At 44.0% G+C, this 16,338-nt stretch overlaps 1 protein-coding gene across 4 annotated transcripts in view; it reads right to left on the bottom strand.

The window, feature by feature from the left end:
* Positions 1-16,338, bottom strand: part of SURF2 (surfeit 2) — a 36,360-nt gene that overhangs the window by 13,889 nt on the left and 6,133 nt on the right. The window contains exons 2-3 of one of the 4 annotated variants that reach the window (XM_029611153.1): positions 9,721-9,810; positions 6,235-6,389 (exon numbers count right to left, since the gene is read on the bottom strand). In XM_029611153.1, the coding sequence (XP_029467013.1) occupies positions 6,235-6,389; positions 9,721-9,810 (245 nt within the window). The remainder of the gene's footprint in view (positions 1-6,234; positions 6,390-9,720; positions 9,811-16,338) is intronic. The other 3 variants (XM_029611154.1, XM_029611155.1, XM_029611156.1) reach the window with 3 other exon arrangements.

The following is a 16,338-nucleotide window of genomic DNA, read 5'->3' as shown; positions in this document are numbered from 1 at the left end:
CTTTTAAGGCCGCTCCTCCCTCCACTGGGATAGTTGTTCACTTAGAGACGGCACAGGCCAGCGCATACACTTTAGAGAAATGTAAATGCTCTCTCACTGCCGGATCCAGTAAGTATAGAGCTCTTAATGCTTATCCCCTTTTAAAACTTGCTTCTGCAGCTTCCCATTCCAGGTCAATCAACTCCTGGGTGGCTTCCAGTACTAGAAAGTAGCAAGAGGCTTTCCATAGGGAAATAAGAATGGGGTTCTTCTTTGGTTCTGTGATAGAATCCACCCCAGGAACTCCCAGCATCTTCAGGATCTGTGAAACCAGGGCCAGCAATTCGTCTCTATGAAAGAACTACAACATGGTCCAAATACAGTTCTAAACCAGGGGAATTTCCCCATCTTCCAAGGAATCTGTATCCTCCTCTTCATTCGTGCTGTCCGGGTCCCTGCCAGGGATACCCTTAGAGAGGCAAGGCATGCCTCAAGGTCTGCCGATAGGACTGGGAGAGGGAGGGCTTACCCACTGAGGTTCCGTCCAGACAGGAGCAAGTGAGGTAGCAAACTGTCCTGTACAAAGTCTGAAGGCCCTGGAAAAAGTCCAGGCAGCCTGGTCCATGCCTAGCCCAGGAGGTACTGGGGTAGGTGCTGCTGAATTTCCCTCTCCCATGAATGATCCAGTCCTGGGGGTACTCAGATCCAGGCTGCTTCCAGTTAAGGCTGTGGCTAACCCATCCTGTGAATGGGAGGAGCCAGGCTTAGCAAAGTCCGGGGAGGCCACCTCTCCCTGGGCTTCCTCACAGTGCTGACATAAATTGGAATCCAGGTCAGACCGCGAAGCCCTAATATTACAAGCAGTGCGGAGAAAAAGGCTCGTATGTTTCTTGGCTGATGGAGCAATTGGCGGCGGTAACTGAGTGTTCTGTCAGCTCATGCTTAAAACTTTTATGGGCACAGATTTTAGGCATCTAGGCAGGATGCGGCAAGATGCACGCACAGCCCGTGCGCCTTGCTTTCCCTGTATTCTGTGCTTGGTAGGTTGTGCACGTATGTATACAAGCAACATTATGTGCAAAGCACAGAGCAAACGCACTACATGTACCGATGTTCTATGTAAGGCAATACGGTACGCAGAAAGACACAAACAAGATGGCACCGCCGCAGCCTACCACACGGTGTGCCGACCAAGCCTAAAGCGGGGCCTAGCCCACCAGGGGGCCACTCAACCCGCTTGGAAGCCCACTTCCCCTTACCCCAATGGGATCGGGAACGACGTCAGTTATGGTGCTAGAAGACCGGAGGAAGTCTTACCGAAACCCCTCCAAATGTCTCTGAGTCAAAAATGGGAAAATCTCTTCTCTAAGTAATTTTAAGAGATTGATAGAAATTAGGTTAAACTTACAAAAAGTGGGATTAAGTTTGGAAATGACTTGTATTTCACAAGTTGAAATATAGGTGAATTTTTCCCAGCATGAATCTTTCTTATGAGTATTAAACACAGAGTTTGAAACCGGAGGGAATTGACGTATAATGTTTTCAACTCTCTCAATGAAAAAATCTGCATGTTTTTCAAAATTGAAAGGTGACTGAGCATGTTTTTCAGTCAAGATCATGGGCTAGTTAGAGATTTAACAGTCGAGAAGAGCAGGTTATTGTTGAACCCAGTGGTGTGGATCTTATCAGTATAATATTTTCATTTGGCATCATTAATCTTTCTCCTAAATTTGGTTAACAGAATTATATACTTTGAGAGAGCCTTGTGATTTGTTTTTACATCAATACAGCAACCAGGATGGAGTGGGGAGAGCAGGGCCCAACCAGCAACCCACCACACACTTTTTTCCTTCTTTTGGAGGGTTTTGGGGATGGGGGTTGCAAAGCTTGATAAGGCCATAGCACCCACACAGCAAGAGCTTCATCTGCAACACCTCACATTTAACAACCGCGAGTCTGTTATCAAACATGGATATTAATCCTATACCGAAGATCAGAACCCAACCCCAATGCCACAAGAAAACCCTTAACAGGAGGCTCTCTATTCTGCCAAGATCTTTAATCCCAATCATGATATCCCCAGTGACCCAGTTACTTGGTCTCGCAGTCTTCTCTTTAATATTATTCAAATGCCCAATCTCTAACAAAAAAGACCCCGATCCTAAACGACCTCTTATCAGACCACAAGCCAGACATATGCGCCATTACCGAAACATGGCTAAAAAGACATAGTTCTAATTAACCAGTTACCAACTCACCTCTACGACATCATCTCCATTCCCAGGAACAACAAGAAAGGAGGTGGCCTTCTTACTAGCCGCAAAAAAAAAAAAAGAACATGGACTTGTGCTTCAGAACATTCACCTGGCACCCTAATTTGAAATAGGCTTCTTTAAATCCAAGCATCTACAAGTCTGTCTGGTTTACACCCCACCTGGACTTCTTGAACACAGTGCCTCCCCACTAATCAAATTCATCACGGAAAATACTGACATGGACATCCCTGCCATCATCCTAGGCAATTTTAATTTACATGTCGACACCTTTCCCTTATCCCCCAGCTGTGAAGTTCTCCTAACCACACTAAATGCCATGGGTTTTAAACAAATCATAGACTGCCCTACACACAGAGCCGGTCATTCCCTAGATCTAATTTTCATAAACTCGCACATACAAAACACTGAACCTCCCTCATGTATGCCTGTCCCCTGGTCCAATCACACATTAATAAAAGGAAATTTCTCCATAAACAAAATAAACTACACAGCACCAAATCACAAGACTACTATCCAATTATTTATTTAATGTATTTATTTAAAGGCTTTTATATACCGATGTTCATGTACTAGTACATATTGCGTCGGTTTACAGAGAACTAAAGTTAGAAATTACATCGAACATGTGGGTACAAATAACAAGGCGAACTTAGTATGAATTACATATAAACCAATTCAGAAAAGCATGCAAGATAGATGACTTGATTGAAACGCTCCCAGTCACACTAAGCAATTTAGACCTAACCAGTACTGATTCTGCCCTCAATACCTGGAACATTATTACAAACAGCATAGCCAACAAGTATTGCCCTTTAATAACTAAAGAAATAAAACCCTTCACACCAAAAGAAAAATACATGGTACTCTCCCGAACTAAAAAAGCTAAAACGCTCCCTCAGAAATATAGAAAAGAAATGAAGAAGTAATCGCACCCTCAACCTACTGACCACCTACAAAACCACACTACAACAATCCTCAAAATTAAATGAAATTTCTACTCAAAGAAAATACATAATCTCCAATTCAACGCCAAAGCCCTCTTCTCCTATGTAGCCGACCTAACTAAGCTATCTCCCCCAGCAATATCCGATAAAGATTCCAATGCAAAATACAACGATCTTGCTGTCTTCTTCAAAGACAAGATCACAAACCTAATGGCCAATTTTCCCCCGCCCAACACCAATAAAATCAGCCTCCCCAAAAATCCAAACGCTATCTTGGACATCTTTGAGAACACTTCCTCCTTAGAAATAGAGCCTATCATAAAAAAAAATAAATCCTGCAACACACCCAGCAAATGCAATACCCATAAAATCCCTAAAATCCATTCCAAACATACTAGCCAAACCCATATCTGAAATCATCAACACATCCCTAGCTCAAGGAAAAGTACCTGAAGCCATAAAATGGGCCATGGTCAAACCCTTATTAAAAAATAAAAAAACCCCATCTAAACCCCACAGAGCTTACCAACTTCAGGCCAATATCCATTCTCCCATTCGTAGCCAAACGTCTTGAAAAAGTAGTAAACCAACAACTAACCGAACACCTAGAAAAACACAAAATTCTATACCCCTCCCAATACAGCTTTCACAAGTTTTTTAGCACCGAAACCCTCCTAATCTCCCTAACTGACACAGTCCTACGAGGAATAGACAATGGCCAATCCTATATCCTTGCAATGCTGGATATCTCTGCAGCCTTCCACACCATCAGTCACAAGATTTTAATAGACAGACTAATCGAACTTGGCTTAACTGGCAGTCCACTACGATGGTTCGAATCTTATCTAGAAAATAGATATTACAAGGTCAAAATTGGCAATAGTGAATCAGAATCCATCAACTTAACCCAAGGCGTTCCCCAAGGATCCTCTCTATCATCCACACTCTTCGATATATATATGCTCCCCATATGCAAACTTTTAACAGACCTAGGACTCACCCACTTCATATATGCAGATGACGTACAAATCCTAATCCCCATCACCGAATCCATTTCCAAATCCCTCCAACTCTGGGAAACCTACCTCACTGCTATTAACCAACTACTCAATCAATTGAACCAATCACTAAATACCTCCAAAACTGAACTCCTAATCATATGTCACAAACTAAATGATAAGATCCTATCTGATTTCACCTCTAATCAAACGAAACACCCAATAGCGCAAGAGGTAAGAGATCTAGGTATAATCATAGACAGTGAATTCAGCAACACAACAATGAAGGACTGCTATTACAAACTACATGTACTAAAAAAATTAAGACCTCTACTACATCACAATGACTTCAGAACCGTCCTGCAGGCAATAATCTTCTTTAAAAGTGGATTACTGCAACACTATACTACTAGGACTCCCAGCTGCCATACTCAAACCTCTTCAACTATTACAAAATGCCACCGCCAGAGTCCTTACAAACACCCGAAGAAATGAACATATCACTCCCATCCTAAAAGACCTTCACTGGCTGCCGATCCATTTCAGAATTCTCTTCAAATGCCTAACATTAATACATAAGACTATACATAATCAAAACGTAAACTGGCTCAATGCCTCCTTCCATTTTCAAACCCCACAGAGAACCACCAGATCAGCCAACAACGGAACCATACCGACACCCTCACCCAAACTCACTCACTTCACCTCGACTCATAATCGAGCCTTATCACTTGTTGGCCTTCCATCTGGAACTCAATGCCCCAAAATCTAAGACTTGAACCCAACACCCAAAACTTCAAAAAAAATAAAATAAATTTTTAAAAACCTGGCTATTTAAACAGGCCTTCTCCCAACACCCACAGCCAAGCACAACCAAGCCCCTAAACTCTACTATACTCACAAAAACCTCTGTATATAGTTTTTGTGCACTCATATTATTATTCCATATAAGTTTAATTTCACATTTAACTGTTTCCCTTTCTCTGACTACCTTAAACCTTCTGCCTCTCTCCTGTAATTTAACTGCCCTTTAACAGTTCTTTGAAATCTTTGAGATGTATTTTCCTACTAGTTACAATGTAAACCAATGTGATGTGCAAACGAATGTCAGTATAGAAAAAACTCTAAATAATAAATAAATAAATATGGAGGCAAAGAGGGTGAGAATCAAGCCACTGGACTCTCTACTTTTTTTTTTTTTTTTTTTAAACTTTGACAGCGCTACTTAATTGGATATCTTTGAAGATATCCAGTTAAGTAGAAAGTTATCTGGCCACACAAGGCCAGATAACTTTAGGCCTGCTCTGAAGTAGACCTAAAGTTATCCAGCTAACCCTAGCCAGATACACCCAATGTTTGGCTAAGTTAGCTGGATAGCTCTTCCAGTCCCCAGAATGCTCCTTTTTTATCCGGCTAAATTATATCCAGATAACTACTTATCCGCTAAGTGGCTGAATATGCCAAAATTTGCAATTTAGTCAGAATTATCCATCTAAATGGCTTTTGAAAATGGATCTCACAGATGGTATGAACTCACCCATGGATAATACTCCATAAAGATCCCCGCAAGATTAATTTTATTCTCTTGGGGATTTTAAATAGGTACCATAGTTGAACACTCCTAAAATCTGTTAGCCACTTTAAGTAATGAGGGCCTTGAGCTCTCTGATGCCTGAGGTCCAAGACATTCATTAACTGTACCCCTTACAGTGTAGGGGTGGAAAACAGCAGCTCTGCATGTGCTGCTAGTACACAGCACACAATAACTGCTGACACAGCAGACAATATGGCAAAATCTCATTGATCAGACAGCTACAAAATTGATCTGGCAAACTAAACTTACATTTTATACCACTTTTCCATTAACAAATGGACGTAAATAAATAAATGATTATTAAGCTTCAGAGTATTTTTGCCACCCTGCCAATGAGATTTTAGTGATGGCAGTTAGTACAGATGAACCTAAACACTTTACATTAGATAGGGTAATAGCAATAAGATGAAAAATTATCAAGTCTTGAAGCAGATGGTACATACGGATTCTTAGTACTTGGCACAATATGTGGTTCAAATTCGCTGTAGTCAAACACATTCACCGTCTTGATTAACCTTTTGTATTTCTTTCCACTGGTATAAACCTGTAGTTCAGACAATCGACAAGGCAACTCATGACCTGTCAGTTTACACTTCACCTGGGTAGAAAGGAAAAAGAAAAATAATTAAAATAATTATACAAAGCCAAGAGCAATTCCACAGGACTAAAAAGACAAGAGGATGTCCCCCGTGGTCACTTTTTCATCCCATTCTCGTTACCACATCTCAACAAAGATATAGCAGAACTGGAAAAGGCTCAGAGAAGAGCGACCAAAATAATAGGAAGGGAAAAGAATGGCTTTCCCTATGAGAAAAGGCTAAAAAGGTTAGGGCTCTTCAGCTTGAAGAAGAGACAACTGAGGGGAGATATAATAGAGGTCTATAAATTATGAGTGGAGTGGAATGCATAAATGTGAATGGAGAAATTACTTACCTGATAATTTTGTTTTCCTTAGTGTAGACAGATGGACTCAGGACCAATGCAATTGTGCTCCCCTGCCAGCAGATGGTGACGGAGTCAGGTTTCAAAGCTGACGTCACGACACCCCTGCAGTGACCTCAGCCTTTCAGTATTCTCTTCAAAAGCCACTATGGACATACTATCGAAAAAACTTGATTAAAAATGGATAACCATAACTGTACTCAACCAAACACAGAACCCCAGTAAGATTATAGATGCCCGTAATCTCTTGGACTCGATATCCACTCCATGGGTGAATCCCTGGCACCGATCTTGGGCAGCCGGGGGCGGGATGCTGAGTCCATCTGTCTACACTAAAGAAAACAAAATTATCAGGCAAGTGATTTCTCCAATTCCTAGTGTATAGCCATTCAGACTCAGATGTACAAAAGCTACTCCTGTCTGGGACATGAGGCTGCCCGCAGTCTGGTTAATATCGCCCTTGCAAAGGCTGCATCTTCTTGGGCCTGTACGTCCAGGCGATAGAACCTGGAGAAGGTGTGCAAGGAGGAATACATCGCCGATTGGCAGATATCGACAGGGGACAGTCTAATTTCTGTCCATGAGACTGCATGAGCCCTGGTAGAATGAGCTTTAACCTGAGAAGGTAATGGCTTTCCTGCCTCCACATAGGCTCCCTTGACCACCTCCTTAATCCAGCGAGCTATGTAGTCCACAAAGCTGGTTCGCCCTGCTTCATTCCACCGTGAAGGATAAATAGGTGGTCCATCAGACCCATTCTGAAACTTCCAGATACCACAGCAAAAGTCTAACCACATTCAAATGATGGAGGAGATGGTATTCTTCCGCGTCCCTGTTCTTATCTAGGGAAGGCAACGGAATGGACTGATTCAAATGAAACTCCGAGACTACCTTGGGCAAGAAGGATGGAACGGTACGAAATTGTAATGCTCCTGGAGTCATCCGGAGGCACGGTTCCCGACAAGTCAATGCCTGCAGTTCAGAAATGCGACGTGACGCGCCGAGCATACAGCCACCAGGAACACCATTTTCAAGGTTAATAAATGCAAGGAAAGAGTGTGCAGTGGCCGATAGGCAGGCCCTGCCAAAAATTCCAATATTAGATTAAGATTCCACAAATGAACTGGCCTCCATAGGGGTGGCCGAATGTGCTTCACCCCTTTCAGAAAACAGGCCACGTCGGATAAGCAGAGAGGGAGGTTCCATTCACCTCGCCCCTGAAAAAGGAGAGCGCTGCTAACCTGCGCCTTCAAGGAGTTAAGGACCAAACCTTTATTCAAGCCATCCTGCAAAAATTCCAGAATAAGTGGGATTTTGACCGCCTGCGGGGGGGACACCGTGTTCTTTGCGCTAGGCCTCAAATACTCTCCAAACCCACACATATGCTAGGGACATAGAGAACTTCCAAGCGCGGAGTAATGTGGCAATTATGGCCACGAAACAACCTCACTTCATCAGGCAAGCCCTCTCAAGGGCCAGACCATAAGACAGAATAGAGTCGGATCCCCAGGAAGGACCGGTCCCTGCTGTAGCAGGTCCCTGTGCTCTTGGGAGGCACAGAGGTGTCTCCACCAGGAGGTCTCTGCATGTCCACATACCATGCACTTCTGGGCCAATCTGGAGCTACTAACAGGACTAACCCCCTGTGGTGCTCTGTGAATGATCCTACCCAGCAGGAGCCATGGAGGGAAGGAGTTTAGCAACTCTTCTTACGGCCAGGTCTGAATGAACATGTCAATCCCCAGGGACCACGGATCTCTTCTGCAACTAAAGAATCTGGGAACCTTCGTATTGTGAGATGCGACCACGAGGTCAATGGACGGGAGGCCCCAGCAATCTACTATCAGTTGAAAGACTTTGGCCAACAGCACCCAGTCTCCTGGATCCAGACTCTCCCTGCTTAGAAAGTCAGCTCTGACGTTGTCTTTTCCTACGATGTGTGAGGCTGAGACCATGTGTAGATGTTTTTCCACCCAGTCCATAAGGAGGTCTATCTCCTGAGACACCAGCTGGCTCTTGGTTCCTCCCTGGCGATTGATGTAGGCTACTGTTGTTGCACTGCTGGACATTATGAGGACTGCTTGACCCTGGAGTTTATGGCTAAATTGCAAGCTCGCTAGCCTAACTGCCCGAATTTCTAGACAACTGCTGTTCCAGAGGGTCTCTTCCTCCGTCCAACGTCCCTGGCCCGTGAATTCCTGACAGCGAGCTCCCCTGCCCCGGAGACTCACGTCTATTGTAAGAACTGGCCAGTTCAGGGAGGACAGGGACACCCCCCTGCTCAGATGAACCTCCTGCAACCACCACATAAGGTGACAGCAGACTCCCATCGGTACGCGAAGCCGAATCGAATAGTATTGAGACTGCGGGTTCCAACATGACAGCAGCGAGCGCTGAAGTGGGCGCATGTGTGCTCTCACCCACGGCACTACTTCCAAGGTTGCCACCATCAAACCGAGAACTTGTAGATAGCTCCACACCGTCAAGCGTATTGTGTTCATCAACTGACGCACCTGGGACATCAACTTCCGTATCCAAGTGGTCGGGAGGAAGACCTTGCCCTGCCTATTGTCAAACCGGACTCCCAGATAATCCAACAACTGGGAAGGCTTGAGACTGCTCTTGTCCAGGTTTACTACCCAACCGAGTTCCTGAAGCAAGGAGGTCACCCGGAGACTTTCTTCCACAGACTTGGTTCGGATCAACCAGTCATCCAAGTATGGGTGTTCCAGGATTGCTTCTCTTCTCAACGCTGTCACCATGACCACCATAATCTTGGAAAACGTTCTTGGGGCAGTGGCTAAGCTAAAGGACAGTGCTTGGAACTGATAATAGCGACCCAGTACGGCAAAGCTTGGGAAGCGATGGTGTTCTTGACGGACTGGAATATGTAGGTAGGCCTCGGATAGGTCCAGGGAGGCTAGGAAGTCTCCCGGTTGTAAGGCCATTGTCACAGAGCGTAAGGTTTCCATGCGGAAATGACTCACTTGTAGGTGACTGTTGACACTCTTGAGGTCCTGGATGGAGCGAAAGGAACCTTCCTTCTTGGGTACGATGGAATAATGCCCCGTATTTTCCTGGATAATAAACCAGACAGACACAAATTTTTCACTGTTGAGGGATCAAAAAATAAACTCAATCAACGCTAATATATCACCTAACTTGTCTATACTTTACTTGTTAATTTAATTTTATGACTAAAGAACACACCTGCAGTGCTATATTAAATCAATCTAGTTATTTATATTCAATATATAAAAACAAAAGTAATTTCAGAGAAAAAAGATTTTTTGGATGGAGTGGAAAGTTTCATATGTTTTATTGTTCACATTACCCCACGGTAATAGTGTATTAATTTTTTAATCATTAACAATCCACCTCCAACTGCTTTTTATATATATAGAGCGTGCCAAAATAATCAAAAAAGTGTCAAAATTCTAATCAAAAAAATGTATGCTCTTCCATTCAATTTCATCAAAATAATTAAAAAAAAAATCTATGAATAAAAGCACTGCTGTTAGCTTCAATTGTTCTCTAATTTTATATCAATGCTGCAACATTCAAAGCCGATGTGAATTTAAACTGTTACCGTCCTACCAATGGGGCCACGTTTCAAATCACCAAGGTCTTTTCTCAGGGGATGTTAATATCTTCAATCCGTCATTTTCCTTGTCCACTTAATTCAGCGCATTGTAACTCATATGCAAATCTTTTTTCCGGCTTGAATTCCTGAGCTGTTCCAAACATCATCAACAGTCATCACTGATGCACATATACTGCTTCGACCAATTCAAATGGTCCAATCGCAAACGTTCACCTAATGTCAATATGTCACGTTACACTAAAACGGACCAATCCAGTTCTTTATTCTTTGATTAGAAATTTGACACTCTCTATATATAAAAAGCGGTTGGAGGTGGATTGTTAATGATTAAAAAATTAACACACTAAAAACATGGCTAGCTATAAAGTCACCAGGACAGACTTGGGAAGCCCTGGCCTATGGCATTCCAACCTCTAACTATGTTTTCTTTCAAAATAAGGGTAAATATAACACATGAAACATAAGCTAATGTATTCATACATGAACGCACAAACAGTTCATACGATGGGGAAGTGATGCAGTGAATATGATTAAATTAATTTGCATATTTTGGGTCTCTAGTTATGCACATTTTCCCTTGAATGTTCTGAAGACCTGGCTGACTGTGTGGACACCAGAACAGGTTTGGGAAACCCCTAGGCCAAAATAACTGAAGTTGGATATGTCAAAGATTTTATTTGCATAGATGGTTTGAGTACAGCCAGTGGTAGAGCAGCTTTCATAATGACTGATGACATCATAACGCTACTCCATGCAGTTAACGTTAGCAGCCGAGCTGAAAGAAGAGCCGACAGATGAATAGATGTGGTACTAGGACTTGTCTTAATAGTTGTTTAGCTGAGGAATCTGTCTTAAAGAAGATAAATAGTGGCTTTAAGAGAAGACATTTGTAAATTAGACATCACAGGGTTTGACTAAAAATAAAGCTTTATTAAAAAAAAAAAAAAAAAAAACCAACATTTTTTAACACATTATTACCATGGGGTAATGTGAACAAAAAAAATATGAAACTTTCCACTCCATCCAAAAAAATCTCTCTCTCTGAAATTACTTTTGTTTTGTTTTTATATATTGAATATAAATAACTAGATTGATTAATATAGCACTGTAGGTGCATTCTTTAGTCATAAAATTAAATTAACAAGTAAAGAATAGACAAGTGAGGGGATATATTAGAGTTGATTGACTGTATTTTCCTGGGGCATAGGTACTGGGATTACAGCCCTCATCCTGAGGAGTCTTAAAAGAGTAATTTCCACTGCCTGCTTTTTGTGCTGGGAGTGGCAAGGAGACATCATGAATATGTCCCGATGAGTGCTGCGAAATTCCAGCACATATCCTTCTTGTATGACTTCCAGTACCCAACTTGTGGTTCGAGATCACTTTGGACCTTTGGTAAAAGAGAGACAGTCGACCCCCTATCTCCTCGTTCTGAAGATAGGTCGGTAAAATTTCATTGGGAGGTTCGGGACGATCCTGAACCCAAACCTGCCCCTCTCTTGGTGTTTGGGTAATTGTCAGGTTATTGTGCCCTGGTTTGGCATCTGTTGGAAACAGGATGCTGGGCTTGATGGACCCTTGGTCTGACCCAGTATGGCAATTTCTTATGTTCTTCCAAAGGGCCGAGACCTCTGAAATGTTGAGTTTTTGTAGGGGCGGAAATGTTGAGAGCCCATGGGCTAGCCCCTCATAGGCGAGGGGACTGCAACTGCTCCCTCTTATCTTATTTTATTTTATTTATTTAAAGCTTTTATATACCGAAATTCATATGTGCATCACATCGGTTTACATATAACATTAAAGTGAAGGATTACATAAACATCGGTTTACATATAACATTAAAATGAGGAGGGAAGAGGAGTTACATTCGAACTATATACAGAAGGATGTAACAATTTCAAAGACATTGTTATGTCTGAGTTGAGCGAAGGAAGGAACAAGGAAGGAACAGATAATGAAAATAGTAATTATTTACAAATGGTAAAATATGCTTGCTGGAGGGAGGGCGAAGAGTATAGTAAGGGGGGGAAGTTATGTAAAAGCTGGGGGACTGGAGATTTGCCCCATTTACTGGCCAGTTTTTCCAATTCGTTTCCGAATAGGGTGACCCTTTAAAGGGCATTTTTATAAGGTTGGCCTTAGAGGTTGCATCGGCTGACCAATTCCGCAGCCGTAGCTGCCTTCTTGCCGCTACCACTGAGCTCACTCCTCTGGCTGGACTAAATCCAAGCCCGCGTCTACTAAAAAGGCGGCAGCAGGTTCCATAGTCACTCTGGGGTTCACCCCCGAGTCATTCACCTCCTGAGAGAGAAGTAGGCATGAAAGCGCTACCAGGGCACAACAAGAAGCAATCTGTAAGGTCATTGCTATTGCATCAAAGGCTTGTTTAAGGATAGACTCCAACCATCTATCGTGTGCATCCTTTAAGGCCGCTCCTTCCTTCACTGGGATAGTTGTTCTTTTACAGACAGTGCAGACATTCTCTCACTGCTGGATCCAGTGGGTATAGAGTTTCTAACACCCGGCCCCCTTTAAAACTTGCTTCTGGGGCATCCCAGAAGCAAGTTTTAAACTTCCTTTCTTTCTCTGTGTTAAATGGTTTCCCCTTGTTCTACTGTAAACCAGTACGATAAGACTTCGTCTTGAGCATCGGTATATTAAAAGAAAATAAATAAATAAATAAAAATAAATCCCATTACAGATCAATCAACTTCTGGATGGCTTCTAGTACTGGGAAGTAGCAAGAGACTTTGCGCAAGGAAATCAAAATGGGATTCTTCGTTAGTTCAGTCATAGATTCCGCTCCAGAAACTCCCAGTGTTTTCAGGGTCTGAGAAACCAAGGCCTGCAATTCATCTCTACAAAAAAACCTCAACATGGTTCGATATGGTTCTAATCCCGGGGGAATTTCCCCTTCTTCCAAGAGATCTTGCTCTTCAACTGTGCCATCAGGGTCCCCACTAGGGATACCCTTGGTCAGGTGGGGCATGCCTCGAGGTCTGCCAACAGGACTGGGAAAGGGGGCTGGCTGGGCTTCCGTCTGGACAGGGGCAAGCGAGGAAGTAGACTGAGCCTGTACAAAGCCCTGCAGTCCCTGGAAAAGTTCCACCCAAGAAAAAGCTGCTGGGTCCCAGCCGAGTTTCCCTCTCCTATGGAAGATCCAGCCAAGGGGTTACTCAGATCCGGAGTACTTCCAGTTAAGGCTACCATCCATCGTCTGCATGGGAGGAGCCGGGCTCAGCAAAGTCCAGGGAGGCCAAATCGCCTTGGGCTTCCTCACATTATTGACACAAGTTAGAATCCAGGTCAGGCTGGTAAGTCCTAATATGACAAGCAGCGCAGAGAGCAAGGCGCTTATGTTTCTTGGTTGCCGATGCCACTGACAGCGGTAACTGTGCATTCGATCGGCTCTCGCTTAAAAATTAATGCGCACAAATTTTGAGAGCCAAGGCGGGGCAAGGCGCATGCACAGCCCGTGCACCCGGCTTTTCCTGTATCCTATGCTTACTTTATTGTACGCGTAAGTACGTGTACGGTTTTGTGTGCAGAGCTGACGCACTGTGCGCACCGATGTCCTATTGTGGGCAATACGAAACTCACAAAGACGCACGCAAGATGGCACCACCGTGGCCTACCACGCAGTATGCCGACCAAGCTTAAAGTGGGGTCTAGCCCACTGGGGGGCCGCGCAACCTGATCGTAAGCCCACTTCCCTATGCCCTAATGGCATCAGGAACGACGTTGATACAGCTCGCCGAGCAAGAAGACTGGAGGAAGTCTTACAAAACCCTTCTTCTCTAAAGGGGGAATCTTCTTTTTTTTTTTTAAACTTACCTGGGCTCAGTGCTTACCAGCTGAGTATCGAGACGGTCTCCAGCTGCGGGAGGAGAGGGCTTTGGCCGTCACCACCGCACTCGGCTTTCTGCACCTGCTGCCTTTCAGCTGCTTGAGCAGCAAGGTCCACGCCAGGAACTGGCTACCGGACTAAGGCACACCTCTGAGGGATCTCAGAAATCACTTCAGGAATTCTCAACAGGGGGAGGGACCTTTAGGTATTACTGCAGGAGAGCAAAGCTCAATCTTTTCTCCAATTTAAAAGTAGAATTTCTTCTTCCAAAAAGTACAGCAATCCCCATAGGGAGAAGTATGTCCACCATCTGCCGGAGACAGAGAAATACTAAAGGACTGAGGTCACTGCAGGGGAGTATCTCGGGTGACGTAGGCATTGAAACTGACTCCGAATCCATCTGTGGCCAGAGGAGCACAACCCCACTGATCCTGAGTCTATCAGGATACATGCTAGAAAATCAGTTGTTTACTCTTTAAAAAAAAATGTTAAAAAACTAGGGGATACTCCATTAAGTTCAATATGTTCTATATCTTCATAAGTGACGTTGCAAAAGAGATAGAAGGTAAAATTTGTTTGCAGATGATACTAAGATCTGCAACAGAGTGGACACACCTGATGGAGTAGAGAGAATGAAAAGTAATTTAAGAAAGCTTGATGAGTGGTTGAAGATTTGGCAGTGGAGATTCAATGTCAGGAAGTGCTAAGTCATACTTCTGGGGTACAGTTATCCAAAAGAGCTGTATGTCATGGGGGGAAGGTACAATTAGAGATTACCTTGCTAATTTTCTTTCACCAAGTCCTGACAGACCAGACTCCACCGTGGGTTCATCCCCCTACCAGCAAATGGAGGCAGAGATCTAGACCTCTTCCCTGAGGTGCTCCCTATATAGGCTTGTTCAGCAGGGAAGGTGTCAGTAGATTCTTGCCCAAGCTGATGCTGTCTACCCACAACATCCTCGCTACTTTCTAGAAAACAAAAATAGGTCAAGAGAAGCCCCAGGTGCCCTTGCTCAGGGGTCCCTCTGGGGAGGCGACTGTTCTGCTTGCCTCTCCTTCCCCCTAGGTTATATAGACAACAAAAACACATTTTTTGGCTCCTACCCACCAAAGGTAGCCTGCAAAACAACTGAAAGTTAGAATGTGGCCTGCCCATGGCTGAGAAAATGAAAAGACCAATAGAGACAGTGACGGTCCAGCTGGCCCTTGCCCCTCGCCCTGAGGGGACTAAGGTGCGGAGGTGTGGTGCTCCTCCGGATTCTTTTTTCCTTCTTTCTTTGTTTTTTATTATCCCTTTTGGGTGGGAATTTGGACTGCTCTGTCAGGACTTGAGGAAAGAAAATTAGCAAAGTAAGCTCTAACTGTACCTTCCTCTTCATCCTGCCAGACCAGTCTTTTCCGTGGGATGTGCCTAAGCTATAGTCATCCCGGTTGAGTGAGTCCTAGGGCTGCTTCCAGGACCCCCATCACAAATCTTGTCTTTCCTTTCGTGTAGGTGCAGCCTATAATGTTTCGTGAATGTGTGCACTGAGACCCATGTGACTGCCCTGCAAATGTTGATGGGGCCACTGATCTATATTCTGCCCAAGATGAGGCCTGCACCCTTGTTGAGCGGGCCTTCAGGCCTTGCAGTACTACCTTGCCATTCACTATATACACTGAAGCGAAGGCTTCTCTGATCCATCTTGCGATCAAAGTTTTGGAGGCTGCCTCCCCCTTCCGGAGTCCAAGTACAGAACAAATAGCCTGTCCAACTTCCTAAACTTATTTGCAGACCTTAGATACTTCAAAGGGATCCTTCTGACATCCAGAAAATGCAAGTTCTTCCCCTTCTGTGCACATTCTACCTTTCTGAATCCTTGTTGCTGGCATCTACTGTTAGAAGAATCCACTGAGGGGGATCCAAACTTGAGCCTTTGGCCAGGTTGCCTTTGTCTCACTACCACTGAAGGCTTCCCCTTACTTGGGGTGGAAGTAGGAGATCCCACTTGAAATCAAGCTCTTGCAGTGCTCTGCTGGCCAGAAGGTACTCCTGCAGCGGTCTCATGTGTGCCTTCAACTAAGGTACTACTTCAATGGATGCCGCCATCGACCCCAGCACTTGCAAATAAGCTCTCGCCTTGGATTTTCAGGCAGACAGTAAGTTCTCCACTT

The sequence above is a fragment of the Rhinatrema bivittatum genome, chromosome 8, assembly GCF_901001135.1.
Source record: "Rhinatrema bivittatum chromosome 8, aRhiBiv1.1, whole genome shotgun sequence".
NCBI lineage: Eukaryota > Metazoa > Chordata > Amphibia > Gymnophiona > Rhinatrematidae > Rhinatrema > Rhinatrema bivittatum.
The sequence above is the reverse complement of the archived record's forward strand: the minus strand, read 5'-3'. Positions and strand labels throughout refer to the sequence as shown.